This window comes from Conger conger, chromosome 10 (assembly GCF_963514075.1).
Source record: "Conger conger chromosome 10, fConCon1.1, whole genome shotgun sequence".
Classification (NCBI taxonomy): Eukaryota; Metazoa; Chordata; class Actinopteri; order Anguilliformes; family Congridae; genus Conger; species Conger conger.
Genome location: NC_083769.1, coordinates 21,823,513 through 21,846,011, shown reverse-complemented (window position 1 = coordinate 21,846,011; position 22,499 = coordinate 21,823,513). Strand labels below are relative to the sequence as shown.

At 41.3% G+C, this 22,499-nt stretch overlaps 1 protein-coding gene across 1 annotated transcript; it reads left to right on the top strand.

The window, feature by feature from the left end:
• The first annotated feature begins 3,131 nt into the window (after positions 1-3,131).
• Positions 3,132-10,079, top strand: slc48a1a (solute carrier family 48 member 1a). The gene is made up of 3 exons (XM_061257933.1): positions 3,132-3,784; positions 6,325-6,492; positions 8,240-10,079. The coding sequence occupies exons 1-3, from the start codon at positions 3,655-3,657 to the stop codon at positions 8,374-8,376; spliced, it is 435 nt and encodes a 144-aa protein (XP_061113917.1). The 5' UTR covers positions 3,132-3,654; the 3' UTR covers positions 8,377-10,079.
• Positions 10,080-22,499: the final 12,420 nt, after the last annotated feature.

Here is a 22,499-nt window from a genome sequence, read left to right as displayed (position 1 = left end):
TGGGTATGAGGTACCTCTCCTGTTATGCATCTCCATTTCGATGCCAAAAATGCCGATGTTGTATCAGGCCAGAATGTCCAATTGTTCAATCTGACCACAGCACCTTTGTTCAATCATAATTTAAATGACCAAATGAAACCAAATAAGACCAAAATTGAATGTTTTGGTCAGATATAGCATGGGCCTGTTTGGCCTCGAAACAGAAATACCCATGGTGAGATTTGATGGTGGGGCAGTGATGCTTTAGGGCTGTTTTAATTCCAACATCCAAAGACACTGGTCAATGGTACAATGGGTTTCACCAAGTATCAGGCACTTTTGGCTGACAATCTGGTTTCCTCTACTGCAAGGCTGAGACTTGGCTGTAGGTGGACTTTCCAGCAAGACAATGGGCCTAATGTAAGAACCGCTTGTATGCGTAGTTTATTTTTAAATCACTTGTATGAGTGATTTAAAGGTACAAAAGGTAAGATTTTTGTGTTTAAACATTATTACAAGACCATTGCAAATGCCTGCCTGTGTTTATAGTCCTTAAATTCGCGTTCCAACCTTTAAGAGAATATGGCATATTCACCTATTTTCTTGTATTTTGAATTTTTAGGTATGAACAAAATGGTGGTCCCAGCCTGTGGTATGTTCAATGATTTTATATTTGCATACATGCAAATGATATGTATCCAGTACAGCTCACCTGGCTCACAAAACTCAGATCAAACTTTCAAACTATGTGTCACAGATCAAATATTAATCAAAATTCAGCAACTGCATTGGATATTTCTCGCTTCAAATGTTTTCAGAAATGTATTTTACTGGACTGTTTGGGAGGAATAAGAGAATGTTTATCAAGGTCCACATATTGTTAGGTTTTGCCAAAACAAATGACTGCAGTCATAACCAATCAGGTGTCGATAGTGTTCTGTGGTAAACTACTTACCTTGTTTGTATTGATCCCATTGGCCTCATCTATCTGACAGAACCCACATATAGTACTGTACATAAAATGGACAGCTTGGGGGTTCGATGCCAGTTTTATGAATGTCTTCTGGATATACCTAGCCTTATATGGCATTTTTGTGGTGTCAGTTATGCTAGTTCACAATTCTCATGAAGATGTGTTCATTTATGAACAGGTAGGATTCCGTGGTTATTTAGAATGGTTTTCCAAATCCACACAGAAATGGTTCTGTGGCCACAAAATCCATATTCTGCAATGGCCGTCTCAGGCGCCAGGCCTCAATCCAATCGAGAACCTGTGGTAATAAATGCAAGCCAAAGAATGTGAAGGATCATGGAAGGATCTGCATAGAGTAATGGTCAAAAATCCATTCAAATACACTCAGTGACTTTATTAGGTAAATCTTTACACCAGCTTTTTAGTGCAAATATTTAATCAGCCAATCATGTGGCAGAAACTAAATGCATAAAAGCAACTGGTTAAGCTGTCTTTCAGATGAAATGTCAGAATGGGCAAGAAATGTGATCTAAGTGACTTGGAAAGACTGTGCCAAACAGGGGGGTTTGAGTATCTCAGAGTTTGCTGATCTCCTTGGATTTTCACACGCAGCCAACAGACTCTAAGAGTTTGCAAAGAATGGTGCGAAAAACAAAAACATCCAGTGAGCAGCAGTTCTGCAGGCAAAAATGGCTTGTTAATGAGAGAGGTAAGAGGAGAAGGATGGTATTCAGAAGACCGTCTCTGAACATACAACACATAAAACCTCTATGGATAGGCTACAGCGGCAGAAAACCAATAACTCTAAAAAATAAGTCTAATAATTACCTAATAAAGTGCTCACTGAGTGTATGTTCCTTAACCTTGTCAAGCATTACAGGAAAAAACTCCATGCTGTTATCCTTGGCAGAACCGGATGCACCAAGTACTAAACCAAGGGTGCCAATAAATATGAAACCATGATTTTGATTAAATATATTATTTTATTAAATTAATGTTTGATTTTGGTTGGTTTCATTAAAACTTGAAAGTACAGTATTTTCATGAATTGGCATTTTGTGTTTATTTTAGTCTTTTTCTAAGTATCTTTTGTGCATTGTGCATTGCCAGTCAAAGGTGCCAAAAATCTTGGAGCTCAATATGTGTGTTTGCTTTCTTCAGGCTAACTCTCAATTATAGTCAAATTATAGCTGAATTTAATATGCATTTAATATAGCTGGGAATAACTTCCAGAGACAAGGTGCAAAACTGTATTAGGCCTAAAAGGGATGACCAGGAATCCAGCTGGTAAGTACACTGTGCAGCTGGGAACAGGCGGTTTAGATCCTGCAAGTGTATAGATCCAAGGGCATGACGTGTCTTATGGGTAGTCAGCAACAAACATGAAACTCTGAATTTAACAAGGAGGTGGCACAGAGATTAATGGGCAGGGGTGATATGGTCTGAGCTCTGTATGAGGGTAAGCATGCTGGCTGAAATGTGTGCATTGAAATTTCCTTTGAATACTGCGCTCGCCTTAAATAACCAAGGTGCAATACAACTTGAAGCCAGGACACGTTCTCATCTTGTTGCTAATGCAAAGAAGGGATGTGGTGTTACTGGCTTATAAGAAAGAAAAAAAATAATGCATCGTGTTTCCTTTGGAAAAAAAAATGGTTGAGGTCTCTCAGACACACAAACCACACAGGAAACAAATTTAGTCAAATGATTTAGTCAAATGGTAAAAAATCTGTAAGCATTGTTAGCATGGAACAGTACTGCAAGTCTGAGCCAACGTTTAGCATGTGGTGCATTAAGGCAAAACCCAACCTAAACTGAGTCTTATCTGTGTCAAAACATATAATTATGTGACTATGTCCAGTTCTATAAGCTCTGAAATGGCATCTCCTGTGATGTCAGTGTGCTCTTAAGAAAGAAAAGAAAACTAATTTTGTCATTTAGTAAACAGTGTAGTACTTCTTCCAAACCAGAGATGACACTGTTCAGACTTGCTTCCTATTTTATAAAGAATGCTGTACATCTTTTGACTTCTGCGGTACAGTGAAGATGGTTTATGTTTACAAGATTGTAGACTCACGTTTTCTTAGTGAACCTAATGACAATTCAAGCCTGACAAAGCCAATTTTGTACAATAATTTACTTCTGCTCATCGAGATTTGAAATGAAATATTTAATGCTTTGTCTGGGAAACTGAATTAGGCATTTCCTCATTTCTTACACTTGCCAGTAACCAATCCAGAATAACACTTATTCCCAACAAAGATGAACAAGGAAATGGGAGGATCGTATAGTCTTACTTAATAAACAGTCTTTGATCCGCAGCTGAGATGGTATCAGGGGAAAGAAGAAGAAGCTAGCTAGCTAGTTATCTAATAACATTGTTGACACCGACTGAGTAGCTAGTAGTCAGTGTGTCATTTTCGACATTACCAGCAAACAATTAATGTCAAGAGGTTTATGGGTATGAACTTCCGGACAGTAATAGAATAGGTAACACAATCAGGGCTGTTGTTTCATAACCACCTTCTTTTATTTTACAACTTCCGAAGCTGATCAGCTGTTGGTAGCTAGCTAATATAGTTAGCCTAGCTGTATATTTACTGGATATTACAGCTAAGCTGTTGGGTAGGCTGTCAGGATACCTCGGAATTTGTTTTGTTTTAATAGCCAGTTAGCATTATCTAGCCAAGTCGTTATTCACAATGGGGATCAAGAAAATTCATATCAGTATAGCGTATGCCACATTTGGTATGCTAGTCGGATTTTCGGCGTTTCTCGTTTGGAACATTGTATATAAACAACCATGGACGGGAGCTATGGGTGGATTGTCAGGTAGGTTTGCTACCGTTAGCCAAGTTAGTTACACAGCTTATGTTATGCATGTGCACATATCTACTGCACGTTACGTTATCGTTCGCTAGCTAAATAACTAGTCTAAGGGTATAGCTACTGTTTTCTAATAGCTTTGCTAACGTTAATAGACAACCATCTAACTTGCTCTTAAATATTGATCTGTCATACAGCCAGCTAGTGAACTACATCAAAGTTTCACATCTTCGTATTTTTTTATTTTATAATGTAACATGCAGGTACCCAAAGGTTCTAATTTGGAAAATGCTTGTCACGGCACACTTTGAAACTTCAGCTTTACAGTTAACTACCTCTAGTAAACCAGCGTTAAAAAATTAGGTAGCTAATTGTAGCTATGTTCAAAGCGCCGAATATTTATATTTAGCTGGCTAGCTACGTTAGCTTGGCGACATTCGTTCATTTTTCGTGATGTTTACTTATATTAGCCTTTATATCAGTGTTAGCATCAATGTTGAATAGTCCGACAATAGCTGTTAGCTAGCTACAATAAGAACAAACTCATTCCTTGGTGTGCACCAACTCGACTTAAACAACAGATAAACCAATGTTTGTTTTAAGTTAGTTTTATTGCTACAGTAAGGTTCAGATAACTATGTCAGTCAAATAATTATTTTATCTGAACTAGCCTACACTGTTATAAGCAAAATAAACGTCCTACAGACGCATAATCATGTGTGCTGTGGCTAGAATCAACAGTGTATGATCGTTTTCAGTAAAATAAACGTGGTGAATTTCGTTCGCACAGAATGACCCCGAAGGCCCAACCACTTAGCTGTTCGTTACATAATAGTGTTCCAGTCGACTGTTACACTTTGGCTTCGTCTTTGGTCGGGATCGTGATGATGCAAGCAAGTAGTGTTTGAACACGTTTCTCCTCTAGAAGATGTTGTGGAAATGTGTTTTTATATATAGTATAATCAGGATAAGAAGTACTGTAAAGCCTCTACCAGTTATCTTATTTAATATCTCATCCACAGTAATATTACTGTGTTTCAGACAATGTGCTGTTGAATTATTATTATTATTATTATTATTATTAAAATGTTTTCTTTTTTTGGGGCAGGGCAAAGGTAAGTAAGTATGCGCTTGTTTGTCTGATCCCACCCAAAATCTAGCCTAATTACATTTTTACTGCAAATTCTAAGCTGTTTCTTTTATAGAAATTCTCTCTGACTGGGAATTTTTTAAAATTATTCCTACACTTGTGAAGTGTAATTGCACCTGAAGTTTAGGAGCGTTTGAATAATTAAGATTACATGGCCTGGCTAGTTACCACGCCCGTATGTCTATGGGAAATTCTGTTCTGTGCAGGAAGCAGAAGGTTTTTATGACCTGTGTTGCAGACTGTGTGACAGTGACTCAGGCTTTTCTGTGGAAGCCCAAAGGCAACTTAAAAACAAATTGCAGAATGGAGAAAATCACTTTGGGGCCACTTCCTGTCAGATGGCCAGATGGAGACCACAGTTGTGAAGAAGAAGAAAAGAGTTGATGGAAAGATTGCAAAGCAAAATGCTCATCTTCTGACCTCACCGGGCTAAGCACCTACCTCTAATAAGCTCCTGTCACTCTTTGGGGAAATTATACTCGGGGGGGGGGGGGGGGGGGGGGGGGATTTACATCGCAGTAAATTAACCTAAAATGAAGGGGTATTGAAAGCTTCACTCTGAAAGCTGAACAGGAAATTAGGTCTTTGTTTCTCACTTAAAGCAGGGATAATTGCACCCAGCTCATCCAGTAAATTTAGTTTTCTCTCTTGGCTACTTATATAAAAAAATATAATAATAAAATATGTGTATGTGTTCAGTAAATGGCAATTGGTCCATTCATTGCTGTAAGTTAATGTTAAAACCAAAGCGGGACATCATTTTAGTGAGCATACATGACTGGCTGGGGTATAGCTTGTTGGTTCTGTCCTGTATTAATCCAGGAAACCGGTGGTAGTTTAAATTTAGTGAGATAGTGCAGTGCGTGCTTTTCAGAACAGTGTGCTTTAACCCTTTGAGGTCTAAAATCACAAATATGCGATTAGAATGTGAACCGAACCTTCTAATGTTGATGTAAAAATCGCTATTGGTAATTGAATGTAATGTTCTAGAACACTTTTTTGTATAAACATTCCCAAAAAGCTACTCTTCAAAAGGGTTCAGTGTAATTGGACAGCAATGTGTGCTGTGGTCAGAGCTGCAGTCGTATGACTGCTGAGGTCAAACTGTGGCTAGGACTGTGCTGGCACTGCAGCCTCTGACCACTTGATCTGTGCTGCATGTCACAAAGCACTGTTCACCCCTGACATTTTAATCCTCACAGCTGCAGTTGTGTTAACTTTCAGTGCCGGAATCATGTGCCAAATGTTAGAGCATGTTTGCATGCTTGACTTTGAGGATACCAGTGGGTTCATACTGAATGGAAATGAAATGTGCCAGTACTAGCTTGGATTTCATAGAAGGACTATTGTGTAATGGTATTGTTCTTAAGTATTGTGTGTGTGTGTCTCCCCCCAGGTGTGCTGGCGCTCTGGGCCCTCATCACACACGTCATGTACCTGCAGGACTACTGGCGCACTTGGCTGAAGGGGCTCAGGTTCTTCATTGTCATCAGCGGCTTCTTCTCCCTGCTGGCTGTGGTGGCCTTCATCACCTTCCTCTCCCTCGCCATCACGCAGAAGCAGAGTGAGTCTCCCTCAGCCCCAGCCCCCTCTCTCATTCCAACCTCTCTTTCTGTTCCTCTCTCTTTCACATCCCTCTCTCCTGCCTTCTGAAGACTTCCCAACCAGGAAGACCTCATGTCTGGGATGAGCATTTCACTGTGCGGCTCACTTAGCACTAGCATTTACCCTTAGAACTGAGCATTTGTTTTTAGCATTTAACATTTGCATTTAGCATTTGCATTTAGCTGCTGCTCTCTCCCAGATCTGTTTACAAGTATACATACAACAAGGCTGATGCAACAGTGTTAGAAAATCAATGAATTCACAGAAGAGTCTCAGGACATACGTGCATGTTTTCCCCTGTAAGAGTGAAGCTAATGAATACTTTGCAAACGCAGTGCGTAGTTTAGCAGAGAAGGGCAAGCTCATCAGACATCCGACGTAATGCCACAGACATCACTGCGGGTGTGTGGTATTATGGCAACTCTGGGTCGAGCCAGCAAGCTGCTAAAATTCAGACTTCAGATGCTGTCCGCACTGGTAGCCGTGAAGATGAGCTCGATTTGATCAGTGGAGCATGCCAAACACAGCAAACAACTGGGAGATGCACGTCGCATGAAGTTTAGATTTCCATCGCGAAAGCCAGTGCTGGTAGCGCTAGTCATCTCTGGCTGTGGATAGTGCTAGAGCAAAGGAATCAGCGTAGGAATTAGTGAAAGAATCAGGCTCAACCTCTCCAGCTAGTCTGCTTTCAGCTCTGTGGTGGAAAACGGGTTTGACTGGCTTAGCTGGAGAACATCACTCGCGCATTCGGGGTTCCCCAAAGTTTTTAGTATGCGGCCATGCGAGAAAAGCAGCTGGGAGTCGGTTGCAGGGAGGCAAATATTTCTGATTACATAATTTTTCAAGGACTTCCGCCAATAGCCTAGCTATACTTTTTTTAATGATCGCTGTAAAAGCAGCTGATCTGTGTCTGCCCATTTTGCTGACTGCTGGCACTTGGGGAATTAGTGCAAGTTTGTGTAACCCAAAGTCCAAGTCTGTTTAACCCAATGGAGTCCTGCCCAATGTACTGTGATCTGAGATAAGTAGAGGGCAATTGAAGCTCTCATTCATTACATTACATTACATTATTGGCACTTGGCAGACGCTCTTATCCAGAGCAACGTACAATTGATTAGACTAGACAATCCTGCCCTGGAGCAATGCAGGGTTAAGGGCCTTGCTCAAGGGCCCAACGGCTGTGCGGATCTTATTGTGGCTACACCGGGATTAGAACCACGACCTTGCATGTCCCAGTCATTTATCTTAACCACTACGCTACAGGACGCCCCATTCTGTGGTGAAGGTGCTCACAGCACAGAGATAGATGAAAGCCAACAATTTAGTGGCAGGAATACATAATTACATGGCACCATATGGGGTTGGAGTGTTGTTGGGTGTGGAATTTAAGGGTTTTGATTGGGTGTTTGGTTGGAGTGTTTTACTGGGTGGGCTGGCGTTCTGATTGGGTGTGGACCTGAGGTGGATTGTTCTGAATGGTTTGCCCAAATGTGGGATCGGAGTGTTCCGATTGGGTGCAGGGTTGGAACGGAATGTTCTCATAGGCTCTGCGCGGCTTTTGAGTGTTCGGATTAGTTGTGGTATTTTTGCAGGGTGTGGGGGTGGGCTAGTGTTCTGATTGGGTGTGGGGTAGAGTTGGATTGTTTTCATTGGTTGCATTAGGGGCTGGAGTGTTCTGACTGTGCTGATTTGTGTGTTGTGCGCAGGCGTGACTGACCCCAGGAGCCTCTACCTGTCCGCTGTGTGGAGTTTCATGACACTGAAGTGGGCCTTCCTGCTGGGGCTGTACTCGCACCGATACCGCAAGGAATTCGCTGACATCAGCATCCTCAGCGACTTCTGAGCGCCCCCTGGTGTGGGCTGAGACACACGGACTGAGGGAGAGCGGGAAGAGGAGGAAGAGGAGGAGGAGGAAGTTGGGACAGTGACATTGAGTGACTGGGCTTCTGTTCCCACACTCGTACTCTCCAAAGCTGAGATCTGGAGTCAGGGCAAGACCATGCTTCTCTTCTTGGAGGACTCTTCCTCCTCTGTTTTTATTTACGTAGACTTTTTAAGTGAGTGCGCGTGTGTGTGCACACACATGCGTGTGTGTATGTGTTTGTTTCTTTGTATGCGTCATCACATGCATATATATATATATATATATATATATATATATATATATATATATATATATATATATATAGTCAACAAGAAAACACAGGCATTAAGGATGTCTAATTAACTACAGTAAATGTACTGGTCCCAATAATAACCTTTTCCCCAACAGCCCAACACTACCTGCAGAGTGCTTGCCTCTTTCTAACGACTAAGAGTTCATGGGATCCGGAGGAAGCCCAAGAGTGGCTTGTTTTAAGCAGGATTTTCAATGGCCTGTTCATAGAGAGGCTTACATATATGTGGCCCTATATAATGCAGTAGTTTAATGGAATCTTTTGTACTAAGGTGATGTGTGTACAGAGTGTTTTTTTTACTCGATAAGAAAGGCCCCTTTGAATAATAGTCAGATTAACTTCCTTGTGACACTGGGAAATATTCTAATATTCTTAATAGTCTTTCCTGTTGTCACTGGGGTTTAGGTCTCCCTACCTCATGCAGTCTCATGTTTTCACCACCGGGGGGAGTTAGCGGAACATTTTAAACGTCTGTATCTTGCATTTCCTGTGCCGTATGTGTTCAGGTCTTGAGAAAGAGTGCAGTTTCCTGGCCAAAGCAGTGGTCGACACCTGGAACTTCATCCATGGCTGCTTGTAATTGTTTCATGAGCATATATATGCACTTTATTGATGTGAATAAATGAATGTCGCTTGGGGCCCTTAATTCATTTTTATATGTTTATTTTTGACTAAAAGTGACTTCCAGAAAAATGCTATAAATGTACGCGACACAAATTTTTATCGCCCCACAAGTTTTCTTCATCTGTGTGATGCGCTCTCAAATGTTTTCTGAATGTGTCAGAACCGCTACACACTGTTAGCCTAGTGACTTTGTTTGATCGATTTAATGAGTGCAATATTTTCAAAAGAGACTGGGGCAACTATACTACTCTTTTATTTATATAGCGCCTAACACTAGCATACTCTGCACTGGGAGGCTACCAAGGAAAGGGAGAGAGGAAGATGGAGTTTTTTTTTTTTTTTAAATAAAAAATAAAGGTAATAAGCAACAAAGGTCGCAAGGTATGTAACCAAGTTCTGTCGGGTCCACTGATTCTGTATCTTTTCAGATCAGGGTATTACAGAAGGCATTATTTTTGCTAGCAGCCATTATTTTCCATATTTTAACTCTAGGTATTTCCATAGATGTTTAAGTATTAGTGCATGTATGTTGGCAATGTTATTATTCAATCATTTTAATATATTTTATGCATTAGCTTGAAGAATATAGGTTAGCTTTTAATCATGTTTTTATCATTTTATCTGTAGGCCTTTGGTTTTTAATTAAATCTGGCTCCCTCTACATCTGGTCAGTCTCATTGCTCAAGTCTAAAATGTGATATTGTAATAAAATGAACAATTCCATTAAAGCAAAACTTGTGTAAAACTTGTGTATGTAACATTATGTGATAGGAAAAGTTCCAATTTCCAATTCCAAAAGTTACAATTATCTATTAAATTGCCTTATATTTCCTCCAGCATGTACCACAAATGTTTTCATGGAAGTGTTTTGGCTTGCCACACCAGCTTTAGAAACTAACAAAGTTAGTCTTCCTCACAAAGTTTCTTCTCCAGCTGAATGTTGTGTGTTCCCGTTGACATGCAGCACTTTGTTACCACTAGATGGCGGGCGCTGACAAGGTAGCTGTAGCGTCTTCACTTGTGATTCTATTATTTAAAATGTTCAATACAAGATATCCACCAGCCATTAATGCACTAGATCATGAGAATCAAATGTCTTTTAAGTATGACTTGATGAAGTCACCCTCCAGCTTGACCCCTGACCTTTCCAGAGCATTGCTGAGGATTGCAGCTTGGGAGTGCGAAGAAAGACAACTACATCCTGAACTCAGCATGTCACCAGCCAAACTGTTCAGCATGTTACCATGTCACCAGCCAAACCGTTCAGCATGTTACCTTACCATGTCTCCAGCCAAACCGTTCAGCATGTTACCATGTCACCAGCCAAACCATTCAGCATGTTACCTTACCATGTCACCAGCCAAACCATTCAGCATGTTACCTTACCATGTCACCAGCCAAACCGTTCAGCATGTTACCATGTCACCAGCCAAACCATTCAGCATGTTACCTTACCATGTCACCAGCCAAACCATTCAGCATGTTACCTTACCATGTCACCAGCCAAACCGTTCAGCATGTTACCATGTCACCAGCCAAACTGACAACTACATCCTGAACTCAGCATGTCACCAGCCAAACTGTTCAGCATGTTACCATGTCACCAGCCAAACTTCAGCACGTTACCTTACCATGTCACCAGCCAAACTGTTCAGCATGTTACCATGTCACCAGCCAAACTTCAGCACGTTACCTTACCATGTCACCAGCCAAACTGTTCAGCATGTTACCATGTCACCAGCCAAACTTCAGCACGTTACCTTACCATGTCTCCAGCCAAACCGTTCCGCATGTTACCTTACCATGTCACCAGCCAAACTTCAGCACGTTACCTTACCATGTCACCAGCCAAACCGTTCCGCATGTTACCTTACCATGTCACTAGCCAAACTTAAGCATGTTACCTTACCATGTCACCAGCCAAACTTACCATTTACATACAGGAAACTGAAAATCAATTTCTTTAGTGTATGGTCCACATTTTCATTGGGGCTTGTCCTACCTGCTGGAGCATCCACGATGTTGGTAGAGAAATACATGGGTAATGAGTGTTCTAGGGGACCGATAAGAGCACAAGGTTAGCAAACACAAGCAAAAAGTCAAGTAGATCTCACAAATCCATCTGTCTGATGGTTCAGCTGATTTGTACAATAAAAGACAATACTTCATTTAATTCATTGCTCATTTGGGCCAACTCATTATGTGCTGTATATTTGGTTATTTTTGAGCTGCGATTTCCCCCTATAACCACAGAGGTGGCTGTGAGTGATTGCTGGGGGTAAAAGAATTGTTTAAAGTTTAATTCTGACATCACTCTTGGAGAATGACTGAGATTTCTCAAGAGCATATTGTACTGTGTTCAGACCGGTTTAATGGGGTTTTTTTTCTATTGATGTTCTCAGAAGATGTTATTCTCTCAGAAGAGCTTGTAGACATTTGACTCATTTATTTGGGAAAAAAAAAGTGTCTGGCTACACCAAGTCTATCTGTGGGATTGTGCAACGAGGGAAGTAAAAATAGATGCTGAGATGTTGGGGATTTCTGCTGAAGTTAAATGGAAAAAAGAAGTGATACACTGATAGCACAACAAGGTTCCCGGGCATTGTACATGTGATTCAAATAACTGGGAAGTGTGAAGAGTGCAGTTCCTGGATCGGACTGTTACCTGCGCAGTGACTAGTGAGCAGCTGAATATGTTACAGACGGACAATTAGGCTCACAAAATGTGTGGTCCAAATCAGGAGACTATCTGAGGGGTCAATGGACCACTTTAAATCCTATTTCCCCATCAAATTTGTATTAATGTATTAATGTATTAATGCATCTAATCTTTTCTTTATGTATGGATTAAAATGAATGGAAGGGCCATATTCCCAGTTTATCTGGTATGGAAGCATGGAGGGGATGTTAAAGGAAGGCTGTTCCACTCAACGTGTATCACAGCCATAGATTAAAAACAATATGGACCACGTGGCTGTTAAGTCACCCTCTGACTTTCCATGGGCTTGAGAAAAGCGTTTTGAAGCCACGGAACTGGGATTTGTCGGCACTGCCATTTTGTACGATTCAGAGCCAGATACAGTGGAGGAGCCGCACTCTGCTTCTCTACTGTCGAGGCACGTAAGATAGAGTGACATAATATGTCCCTGATTTGTCCGCAAAGTATTGCTGTATTGTCCTAATAACACAATCACTTCGGCACATGGAGAGACATTAGATGAAGAAAAAACACAAAATTGTGACAAAATTTTCTTGTGGGAAAAAATATTGACTTAATATTTTGACCGCAATTGTACGATTGACTTTACATTGAAAAGTATAGGTCTAAATGAGACTAGTAAGGGTCTAAATTACCTAGACTAGAGCCAACCGCAGTGGTGCTAGTGAGCACTGTCTTGCAGCATGACCAGGCAATGAGCTTAAAAAAACACTGCTGGAATGTGCATGAGGCCGGTGTTTCCGTGCGATAGGCCCATCATTATAATGCAGTGACGGGTCAATCGGACCGGAGACAGAGTGCCGCCCCGACTGCGGGGTTTCGCAATCGAATGAGGTTGCTGTTTCCCAGCACATATTAAAGAGACCCAGTGGAACCACAGCCAACTGTAAGTAAGGGGTTAATAACCTGCTTTTTGTAGCGGGGCCAAATATTAAATCTGTGTGGCCTCCCGGCTGTTTGTACTCTGGATGTGCGCAAAATGGTCACGGCAAGAGAACACTAGTGTTCTTTGGTTGATAATGAGTAAAAAGGACACACACATACTTTGGTCACTTTTTTGGAAATACCTAGAGTATCAGAGCTATGAAGTGAATCGGAGGTACAAAATTAGGTATCATTTGATGAGATTAAGTACATATTTCTGGAGATATGACTGTTTGAATATTTTATTTTGTCGAGAATTTTGCCATTTCGCATTCCTGAAATACACCCTATCCACCCTATCCACCCTATAATACAATCCAGGAACTATTGTATGAATTTGTTATTGTATGTTTGTATACTCCCTCACCCCGTACTTGCTATAATTTTGAATAAATTGGATTATAATAGTGTTGAAACCATGGACCATGAAACCATACATATTTTAGCCTGATTTAGCTCTAAAATCTTAGCCTTTTTCATTCTCCAATTTATATAGCCCTCCAGGTCTGTCTGGGTGCAACACTAATCAGTGCACTAGAATAGTGCCTTAACAGGATGAGCCACCCAACAGCCCCCTGGGTTGGCGTGGACCTCCGTGGAAGATGTGGGATTTAAAATAATGGGAAAGCACAACCGTGTGTTTCAGTGACCTGAAAAAGTTGAACCGGTTGGATGTGGACAGCCTGGTTTAAATGGAATAAAAACAGTCTGCATTCTGAATGGACTGGTGGAGGTGGGTACTTAATTCTGATTGTACTTTTGTGGTCGCTATCATCTTCAGTCTCAACAGGATGCAATCAGGTTTGGCATTTAAAGTGAAGCCACGGACGGCCAAATGAAAGCAGAACCTCGGCATTCCTGCGGCTCATTAGCAGAAGGGACACTAGCAACACCATCTAATTACCAGAACGGTAATTGGGGTAATTTCTTTAAATGAAAGTGATTTGATATCCTTCATTAAGGGCTTGATAATCCCCAAGACGATGAAGCTTGCATTATATTTTCCAGGGGGCATTTACATATTTATTTTTATTTTACTGTGTTCGTATATTTCGTGTTCTTTTTCAATATCAAAGCACCTCACTAGGGTGAAGCAGCATTGCACCTCACAGCTCTTGAAAGCTGCGCTGCAGGAATTATGGGGGTTTAATGGGGCCGTTCTGAGCTTGCTTAGAATCAAAGCTCCCTGCAAACGGTGTTCTGCTTTTCGTGGAGACGCCCACTCGGACCTCCTTGTGGAGGCAGGGTGTTTTTAATAAAGGTTCCACGGAAGGGGAGGGAGGAGCCGGCTTTAATGGAGTGCCAGAGCAGCCTGTTTCTGTGGCTGCACTGATGGCTGGGACAGGCTTCTCATTAAGCCAAAAAATGGGCCTCAGTGCCTACTCAGTGGCTGGACAGCCCCCTCAGTGCCTGCCCTGCCCACCACCCCCTCCCCCGACCCCCACAAGGTCAGAGGTCATTCCAAATAAGGGTGATTATTGTTGACTGTGATGTCATGAAAGCAAAGCAAACAACAAAAAAGGAAGCCTCGGGCATCCACTAAAACGGACCATATGACATACGAAATACGGAAAACAAAAAGCAGACAAACGTGCGGGCGTAATGATGAGCGATTAACTCACAGCCATGTTGTTATAATTTGTGTGCACTAGATTTCAACCTGTGCTCTCAACATAATGTGAGGATGGGGTTATGGTTCATTATAACAAATGTATTTCTTATAGTTGCTCTGCTTAAGGTGTGACTTAAGAACTAAAAATCTTGTTTGTTCACGCTGTTGTTGGTGTCGTCAGAAAAAGGATAAAGAACAAGCTTTTGGAAATTAAATGGTGTCAAAAATGGCAGGGGACCAAGGACGGACACTTGAGGTACACCACATTTTGAGTTCTGATAGTGAGATTCAGAACCATTCCAAGAGACAATTCTGAACCACTGAACCACTGCAGCATAAACCTTTAATATCATACAACTGGTGTTCCATTAGCAGAATACTATGATTTATGGTGTCAAAGGTTTTGGACAATACAAAGTTCATTATTTTCAAGAGCTTTACAGAATGTATCCATCCCTTGGACAAAAGCAATTGCAGTAGAATGCTTTTGTCTAAACCCATACTGGTAGATGTAGAGAAAACTCTGACAAAACTCTGAACCTATTCTACACTTTTCTTGTAAGTACCTTAGTGAGACTTTGAAGAATGGAGATTAGTTTGTAGTTGAAAAAGACAGAAAGGTTGTCACTGGAAATCCTTTGGCTGACTTGAATTGATCTAGAAGGCTGCCAGTGTCAAGACATATCCGTATATGTACATATAGTATGTGTTCTGTATGTATATGGTGGTGGTGGTGGTGGTGTGTGTGTGTTTGGGGGGGTATTGGAAATAATCATTCAGCTCCACAGATATAAATAAAAAAAGTAAATGCAAAAATCCCCATCTTGAATCAGTAGAGAAACAGATGCGTTACTTCGACATTAAAAGCGCTTTTGAAAAGGCAGCTTCAAAACGATTTCCGTGAAAGCGACTTCCGAAAACGGCGAACAAAGCCGGTAGATATTTAAGCAATATGCCTCGCAATTTACTTTTATTTACAAACCGAAACACATGTCCCCGGAACGCTCCTTTCTTCTCCTTTTTCTGTTGCTCCCTTTTTTCCTCTCCTCTCTTGCACATTTTCTTTCTTTTTTCCTTTCATAACATCAAGAGGGGCAGTACTGGTTAACCCTTCAGGTGCAGCACTGCCTGCCGATGATTCCAGTCCACGTTATTTCCCATTTAAATGGCATTTTCTGGTGCTTCTGTGGTCACAAAATCCCACCTGAAAGATTTTAATAAGCACTTTTAACAAGAAGTAGGCGCCTTGCTGTTTTCAGACACAAAGGGACCGTTTAACAGCAGCTATTTTGAAGTGGCTTCCAACAAAGAACCAAGGGGGTGACTTTTTCCCGGTCCTGACGTTGCTGGAAACGATATGAACATGCACCACAAATCAGGCATTATTATATGCCTTATGTTCATTATGAGGATAATCAATGTTTTATTCATTATGGTTGATAGGGCCGTGTAAAGCAGTGATGGAGTGACCTGCTTATTTGAGATTGGGCTCTGTGTTATTTTGGGTGAAATGAAGCCTGACGCAGCTGGGAGTCCAGGCCGCCCTCAGTCAGGCTCTGCGGCACGCGCTCGGCCATGCGACTGCAATTAGCCGCTCTCCACGAAGCGCAATTATGAACTTTCCTTTTGAAGAAAATAAAACTGAAAAGGTGATTGCGCTGGTCTGTTATTTGACGGTGTAATCGGACAGCTGCTCTCTTTTCTTTTCCTGCCTCTCCCCTGTTTCCATTGACCCCCCCACGCCCCCCTCTCCTTAGTGTCACAGGCAGAGGTGGAAAGTCCAGGGGCCAGAAAGTAAAAGTCCGGCCACGTGTTTCTTCCACCCATTAACTCAACCAGCTGATTTCTCAAATTAGTTATACCTTCTGGCTTTGTGCTGTTTAGCAAATCCAGGTGATTGGAACAAAATAGTGGGGAGGATTTTTACGGACCGGACCTAGATTTCTCACCTCTGGTCACAGCAGCCTTGGTGGCACAGAGATTACACAGAAAGCAAGGCCTTTACCCTGCATTTACATCTGCACATGTGAGTGTGCGTGCATGTGACTGTATTGTATATTATGGAGGTTTGTTATTTGTCAAAATAAAGAATGAATCAACCTATAAATAAAAAATGAAATGTTTAAATATATAAATATATTTAGGAACCACACATCACTATATAACTGAACAATAGTAAAATGTGTGTCTACCAAACAATGCCAATTCATGAAATGTGAGCAAAAAGTTATAAAGTAATAAATAAAAGATTATGAATGAAAAATTATAGTTGAATGGAAGTATATCAAAATATATATATATATTTTGCTCACAGATTTGTTTTACAATGTATATTTTGTTTTCATGTATTTATTTTCAGAATTGGTCATTAAAGATTTTATGCTGTACATTTTTTTGCATATATGTGAATGTGAGTTTATGTACATCTTGCATGTATATGGGTTTGTTTATTGCTTTGTTGAGTCTATATCTACAGTCAGTGAGCACTTTATTAGGTAGACCTGCTTGTTAATGCAAATATTTAATCAGCCAATAATGTGGCAGCAACTAAATGCACAAATGCATGCAGACATGGTCAAGAGGTTCAGCTGTTTTGGAATTTGATTGCTGGTGCCAGACAGGGTGGTTTGAGTAACTCTGTAATGGCTGATCTTCTGGGATTTTCATGTGCAACAGTCCCTATAGTCTGCAAAAACCAAAAAACATCCAGTGAGCAGCAGTACTGCGGGCAAAAACATGTTGTTAATGAAAGAGGTCAGAGGACCAAGGGCCAGACTCGTCAAAGCTGACAGGAAGATGACAGTAATGCAAATAACCACACATTACAACAGTGGCATGCAGAAAAACACAAAACGCATCAAAGTGGATAGGCTACAGCAGCAGGAGTCCAATAAGTCAAAAAAATACCTAAGTCTAATAAACACCTAATAAAGTGCTCAGTGAGTATATGTGTATATTCATGTTTATACAGTTCAAGTGCATAATGTATATAATATGGAAACTGTAATCTGCCCCCCCCCCCCCCCCCCCCTCGATCTATATGGCGGCTAACGCAGTGTAGGGTGAGCTCTGTGCCACAGGCCAGCCTGTTCTTCAGGCCCAGGGCTTAAGCGCTGTAACCAGAGTCCTGACAGGATATCGGCCAAATCACACATGAAAGTGAGGCCTTCGGGAGAAGCTTGCACACCAAATATTATGATGAATTAGGTCCTAATATTGGGAGATAATTCTGAGGCAAACTGAAATAACAAGGGTTAGCACGCATCACTAAAAAAGCAAAGGGAAAAAAGAAAGGTTGATTTTTTTTTCTACCTTCAGAATGATTTGTATGAGTTTCCATTCATGTCCATCTTCTATATTTATTGTCATGTTAACCCATAAAATACTGACGATGCAACTTTGTGATGCAGTCTTTTGGGGAGCTCTTTTCGCTATCGTGTGCTAGGCAGAGCACTTGATGGTTCCTGTGTGAACCTTGGGCTGAATCTGTGTAGAACTGTGTAGAGTCTCCTTGCCAATGGCACAAGGTCTATATGTCTTATCAACCTCACCCTGCTGATTTATCAACCAGTTCTGGCCTTGGACATTTGTCAGCACATTTTTAATCACAGTATAATTTAACAGGCAGTCCTTCCTGTTCCTTTAACCCTGTCTCTTCACAGAACACTCAAGTCCATGTTATTATTATTGCTAAGTTCATCAGTATCCGTTGGCATGAGTTCAAGAAAATTCCCACTTAATTATAATTGTATCATTATTAACAATAACAAGAACAGTGTCACGTAGAGCGTGTCCACTTGCCAAAATAGAACCAAAGAATTTTTTGACATGCCATTTGCATTTCTCAGAAGACCTGAACACAGAAGAACTTTTTTCAGAAAATAAATCTTATTTATCGTTTTCCTTCCCTGCTCACGGAATAGTTGGACATGTTGTTGAATATCATGCCGTCCGAATTGTGTCACTATGAATTTAACCCCACCGCCTTCTCTAAAAATCCCCCAGCATCATAAATGCCCCAACCCCCCTCCAGTTGCCCACAGGAAGTCCTGCTCCACCAGGGAAATGGATCCCAGATGTGTGTCTCCCAGGGCGCCAGAGAAGGGGGTGTAGGGTGGGGTGGGGGTGGAAGAAGGGTGTCCAAAGTTTGGGCAAGGGAGTGGCAGGGGGGAGGGGCTATTTCTTGGCTCATGGATGAACCCCGTTCTCCCTGGCCATGGTACTTATGGGGTGGGGAGGGGTCAGAATGTGTGTCACTGGTCACATGGGGGGTGGGAAAGGCAGAGCTTGCCTTGTTTATATTGAGAGATTCCTATGTGAGTTTGCATGGGCATTTTCTGGCACATTCTATGGTTTACATTGAAACATGTTTTACTACATGTTCTAAACCCAGTGCATCAAGTAATGTAATTATACACTTGCCGGCTCACCACTCATGAGATTCAGACTCATAACCTTCTGTATCTGAAGTCGGGGTCTGACACATACTGCTAACTGCTGCCATTGGAATGGTTAAATTCCTCTCCTGCCAACAGTTTGTTATTAGATGTTACTTTTGTTGCAGCTGCACGGAGTTCCAAATATTTAAACCGTGTGGCTTGTCCTGGGCTTGTTGGGAAGTGTTAATTACAGAAGTGTTTTGGTATGTGTTTTCATTCAGAGAAAAGCTCCCAGACCCATTATAAAACCGTTGTTGTTGTTTTTCAGACTGGCTCTAAATGGTCTGAGGTTTCTCCTTCAGAAAAGTAATAAAACAGAAACTTTCAGAAAAGGCTTTCTCCTCTTTCAAGCTGTGAGTTAAGTGCTTTTGTGATGAGTCACAGACATTTTTCTGCCATAAACTAGCTGACAATGACTCCTGTTATGTAGGATTTTTCTCTCCAAAATAAACCGTTGGCAAGTCAGGGATCAGATTGGCATACTGTAGGATAAAATGGCAATATGTTTTATTACAGAATTGATTTTAGATTTAGATTTTCTACATATATTTTCAGTGACACAGCTCTTAACCATGGTAGTATATTTAAATTGCAAAAGATAGTGTAGACTGCAGTCTATTTCATTATTTTAATCAAAGACAAACTGTGCGAATGTTTCAGCCTCAGCCTTTGTCAGTGCATATATAGTTTTGACCAAGAAAGATGCTTTGTTCCAAATTGATTAGATATTTTGGTGATTACATGGATGACATCAAACTATGTGTGTTGTGTGTATGTGCGTTATTATTATTAATACTACTACTAATACTCCTACTACTACTACTACTACTACTACTACTACTACTACTACTAATAATAATAATAATAATAATAATAATAATAATCATTGAGCAATTTATTGGGTAGACCTCCACACCAGCATGTTAATGCAAATATTTAATCAGCCAATCATGTGGCAGCAACTAAATGCCTAAAAGCATGCAGACATGGTCAAGAGGTTCAACTGTTGTTCAGACCAAATGTCAGAATGGGGAAGAAATGTGATCTAAGTGACTTTCATTGTGGAATGATTGTTGGTGCCAGTCAGGGTGGTTCGAGTATCTCAGAAACTGCTGATCTCCTATGATTATCACGCTCAACAGTCTCTAGAGCAGTGGTCTCCAACCCTGGTCCTGGAGAGCTACAGGGTCTGCTGGTTTTCGTTGTGACTCTGCATTTAACTGTAATCAACTGCTCTAATTGATTAATTAACTCACCTCACCTGGTTACCTGGGTCTCAACAGGGTGCTGATTTTAAGGTGAAAACAAAAACCAGCAGACCCAGTGGCTCTTCAGGACCAGGGTCCGGGACCCCTGCTGTAGAGTTGCAGAGAATGGTATAAAAAACAAAAAAACATCCAGGGTCAAAGCTGACAGGACAGTGACAGTAACGTAAATAAGCATCACAACAGTGGTATGCAGAAGACACACAATGTGTCAAACCTCTAAGTGGATAGGCTACAGCAGCAGAAGACCAATAAGCCTAAAACGTCTAATAAATAATAAATAATAAATAATCTTCAGTACAATCATAACAGTACAAAAACACAGTTGCAAAACATTTCCCATATCCCTGCCACGCATTAGTATTATGTTGTTTGATCAGAGTGAAAGCATTTCTCCTAATAAGCAGTAATGTTTTCCTCATAAGTGCAGGCAGCATTCCCTGTGCGGTGCTGCGGCTCGGCGTGTTTTCTGGTTGAAGTTTTATGGCATTTCGCATTCATAGTGATTGTTTCTGTACACAGAATGATGGGAGGAGTGTTTTTTTAAGAATGGAAGGAGAAGAGAGGAAAATGTGGAGTGTTAGTGAAACATTATGTCACATCGCTGACAAGGAAATGAAACGTGCAGCATCAATCAGGCTCCTCTGGGGGAGATCAAAGGCCGCTCCGCACTCACACATCTGGTTCTGTTTGGAGAGCCTTTTTCCTCCTCTTCTCTTCTTTCCTCTTAGCTTTCTCTCATTCTCTTCCTCTCTCTGTTCTTTTTTGCCACCTTCTCGGGGAAAGGGCCCTCCTCCAATTGTCCTCTTGAAACAGTCTTTCAAGTTTCCGTGACGATGGAAGAGAGGCACGCGAGGTGACTGGCTGAGGGAGGACTGACATCGCTTCCAAAATTACCCATGCTCCTCTCTGGCTCAGCAAGTGCGCAGATTAGCAGGAGGTCTCCTGCTTCGTGTCTCCTGGTACCCAGTGCTGTCAGATCCTCTTTACAACACTCGATCTTTCAGATGCCCCTTAGTGTGAGTTCAACTTCAATTCAATTATATTATATTTGTGCAGCACTTTTCACAGAAGACTGTCCCAAAGGCACTTTACAGAGTAACAGAAGGGAAGAGTAACTGCTCCACAGTGGGAAACTCCCCAATGGGAAAAAATCTCAGGAGGAACCCAGCTATATGCACTATCCGATGACCTATAGGTTAAGACAGTAACAGTTGAGGTATTAAACTAGCAGGTAATGTCCACATGCAGAGTATGCAGTTGAACGGATTGGGGGAATGAATCTGTAGCTCCAGGATGTGTGGAAGTGAGGGCATGAACCGGGGGAGGAACAGGGCAGCAGCAGTCCACGACCTCAGAGCTGGGATCCGTTTGGAGAGGTCCATGAGCTCGGGAAGGGGTAAGGGCAGGTCTCATAGGCACTTGAAAAATGTATCAGTACAGTACATAGAATAAGATGTTCTCATGCAAAGACCACCTGTACCACACGTACCTTGCAAGTGACTAAGATTGTAATTAATCCCACTAGCACTGTTGATGCATGCTTAGTGCCACCGGTCATGTGTGGATTTCAAGAACCACTGGCTTGACTTGTCAACCATGCCTAAAATACCTGTACCACATGGACCTCTCTGGTGACTAAGGTTGTAACCCCACTGGCACCATTGATGCACACACAGTGCCATCAGTTCCTGTGTGTAGCGTGTGTATAATGTCTGTGTATGTCTTGCATATATTTACATGCATGTATGTGTATATACTGTATGCTTGAGCATGTGTGTAATGTATATGTTTGTGTGTGTGTGCATGCATGTGTACGTAGAGTAGCGTGCAAAAGTCCAACACCACCCTATCTTTTATTTACTCCAGCTTTTTTAAAACAACCATTAAAAATATTTATTTTTCAGTGTCAGAAAATAATGCACACAATTAATTAGACAAAAACCTCCACACCTTACCTATTACAGTTTAATGTACATTCTTTTTGGCAGACTTGCTTTGGGTTTTTCAAAGTAATCTGTAGGGATATTTTTTCATGCTTCTTCTAAACGCCTCCAAAGTTCAGGCTTTGAAGTCCTAAACACATTTAGTGATGTTGAGGTCTGGACTCTGGGGTGCTCAGTGCATTGTTCTGAGAGCTCCAGCAGCTTGGTCTTCTTAGCACTGTGCTTGGGGTCATTATTTTGCTGTAGAATGAATTTACTTC

Excerpts from the sequence above, each read along its gene's own strand:
- slc48a1a (XM_061257933.1), top strand. The coding sequence starts at position 3,655 with ATGGGGATCAAGAAAATTCATATCAGTATAGCGTATGCCACATTTGGT. Across the intron at positions 3,785-6,324 it reads AGCTATGGGTGGATTGTCAG|GTGTGCTGGCGCTCTGGGCC; the intron begins GTAGGTTTGCTA and ends GTCTCCCCCCAG. Across the intron at positions 6,493-8,239 it reads CGCCATCACGCAGAAGCAGA|GCGTGACTGACCCCAGGAGC; the intron begins GTGAGTCTCCCT and ends TGTTGTGCGCAG.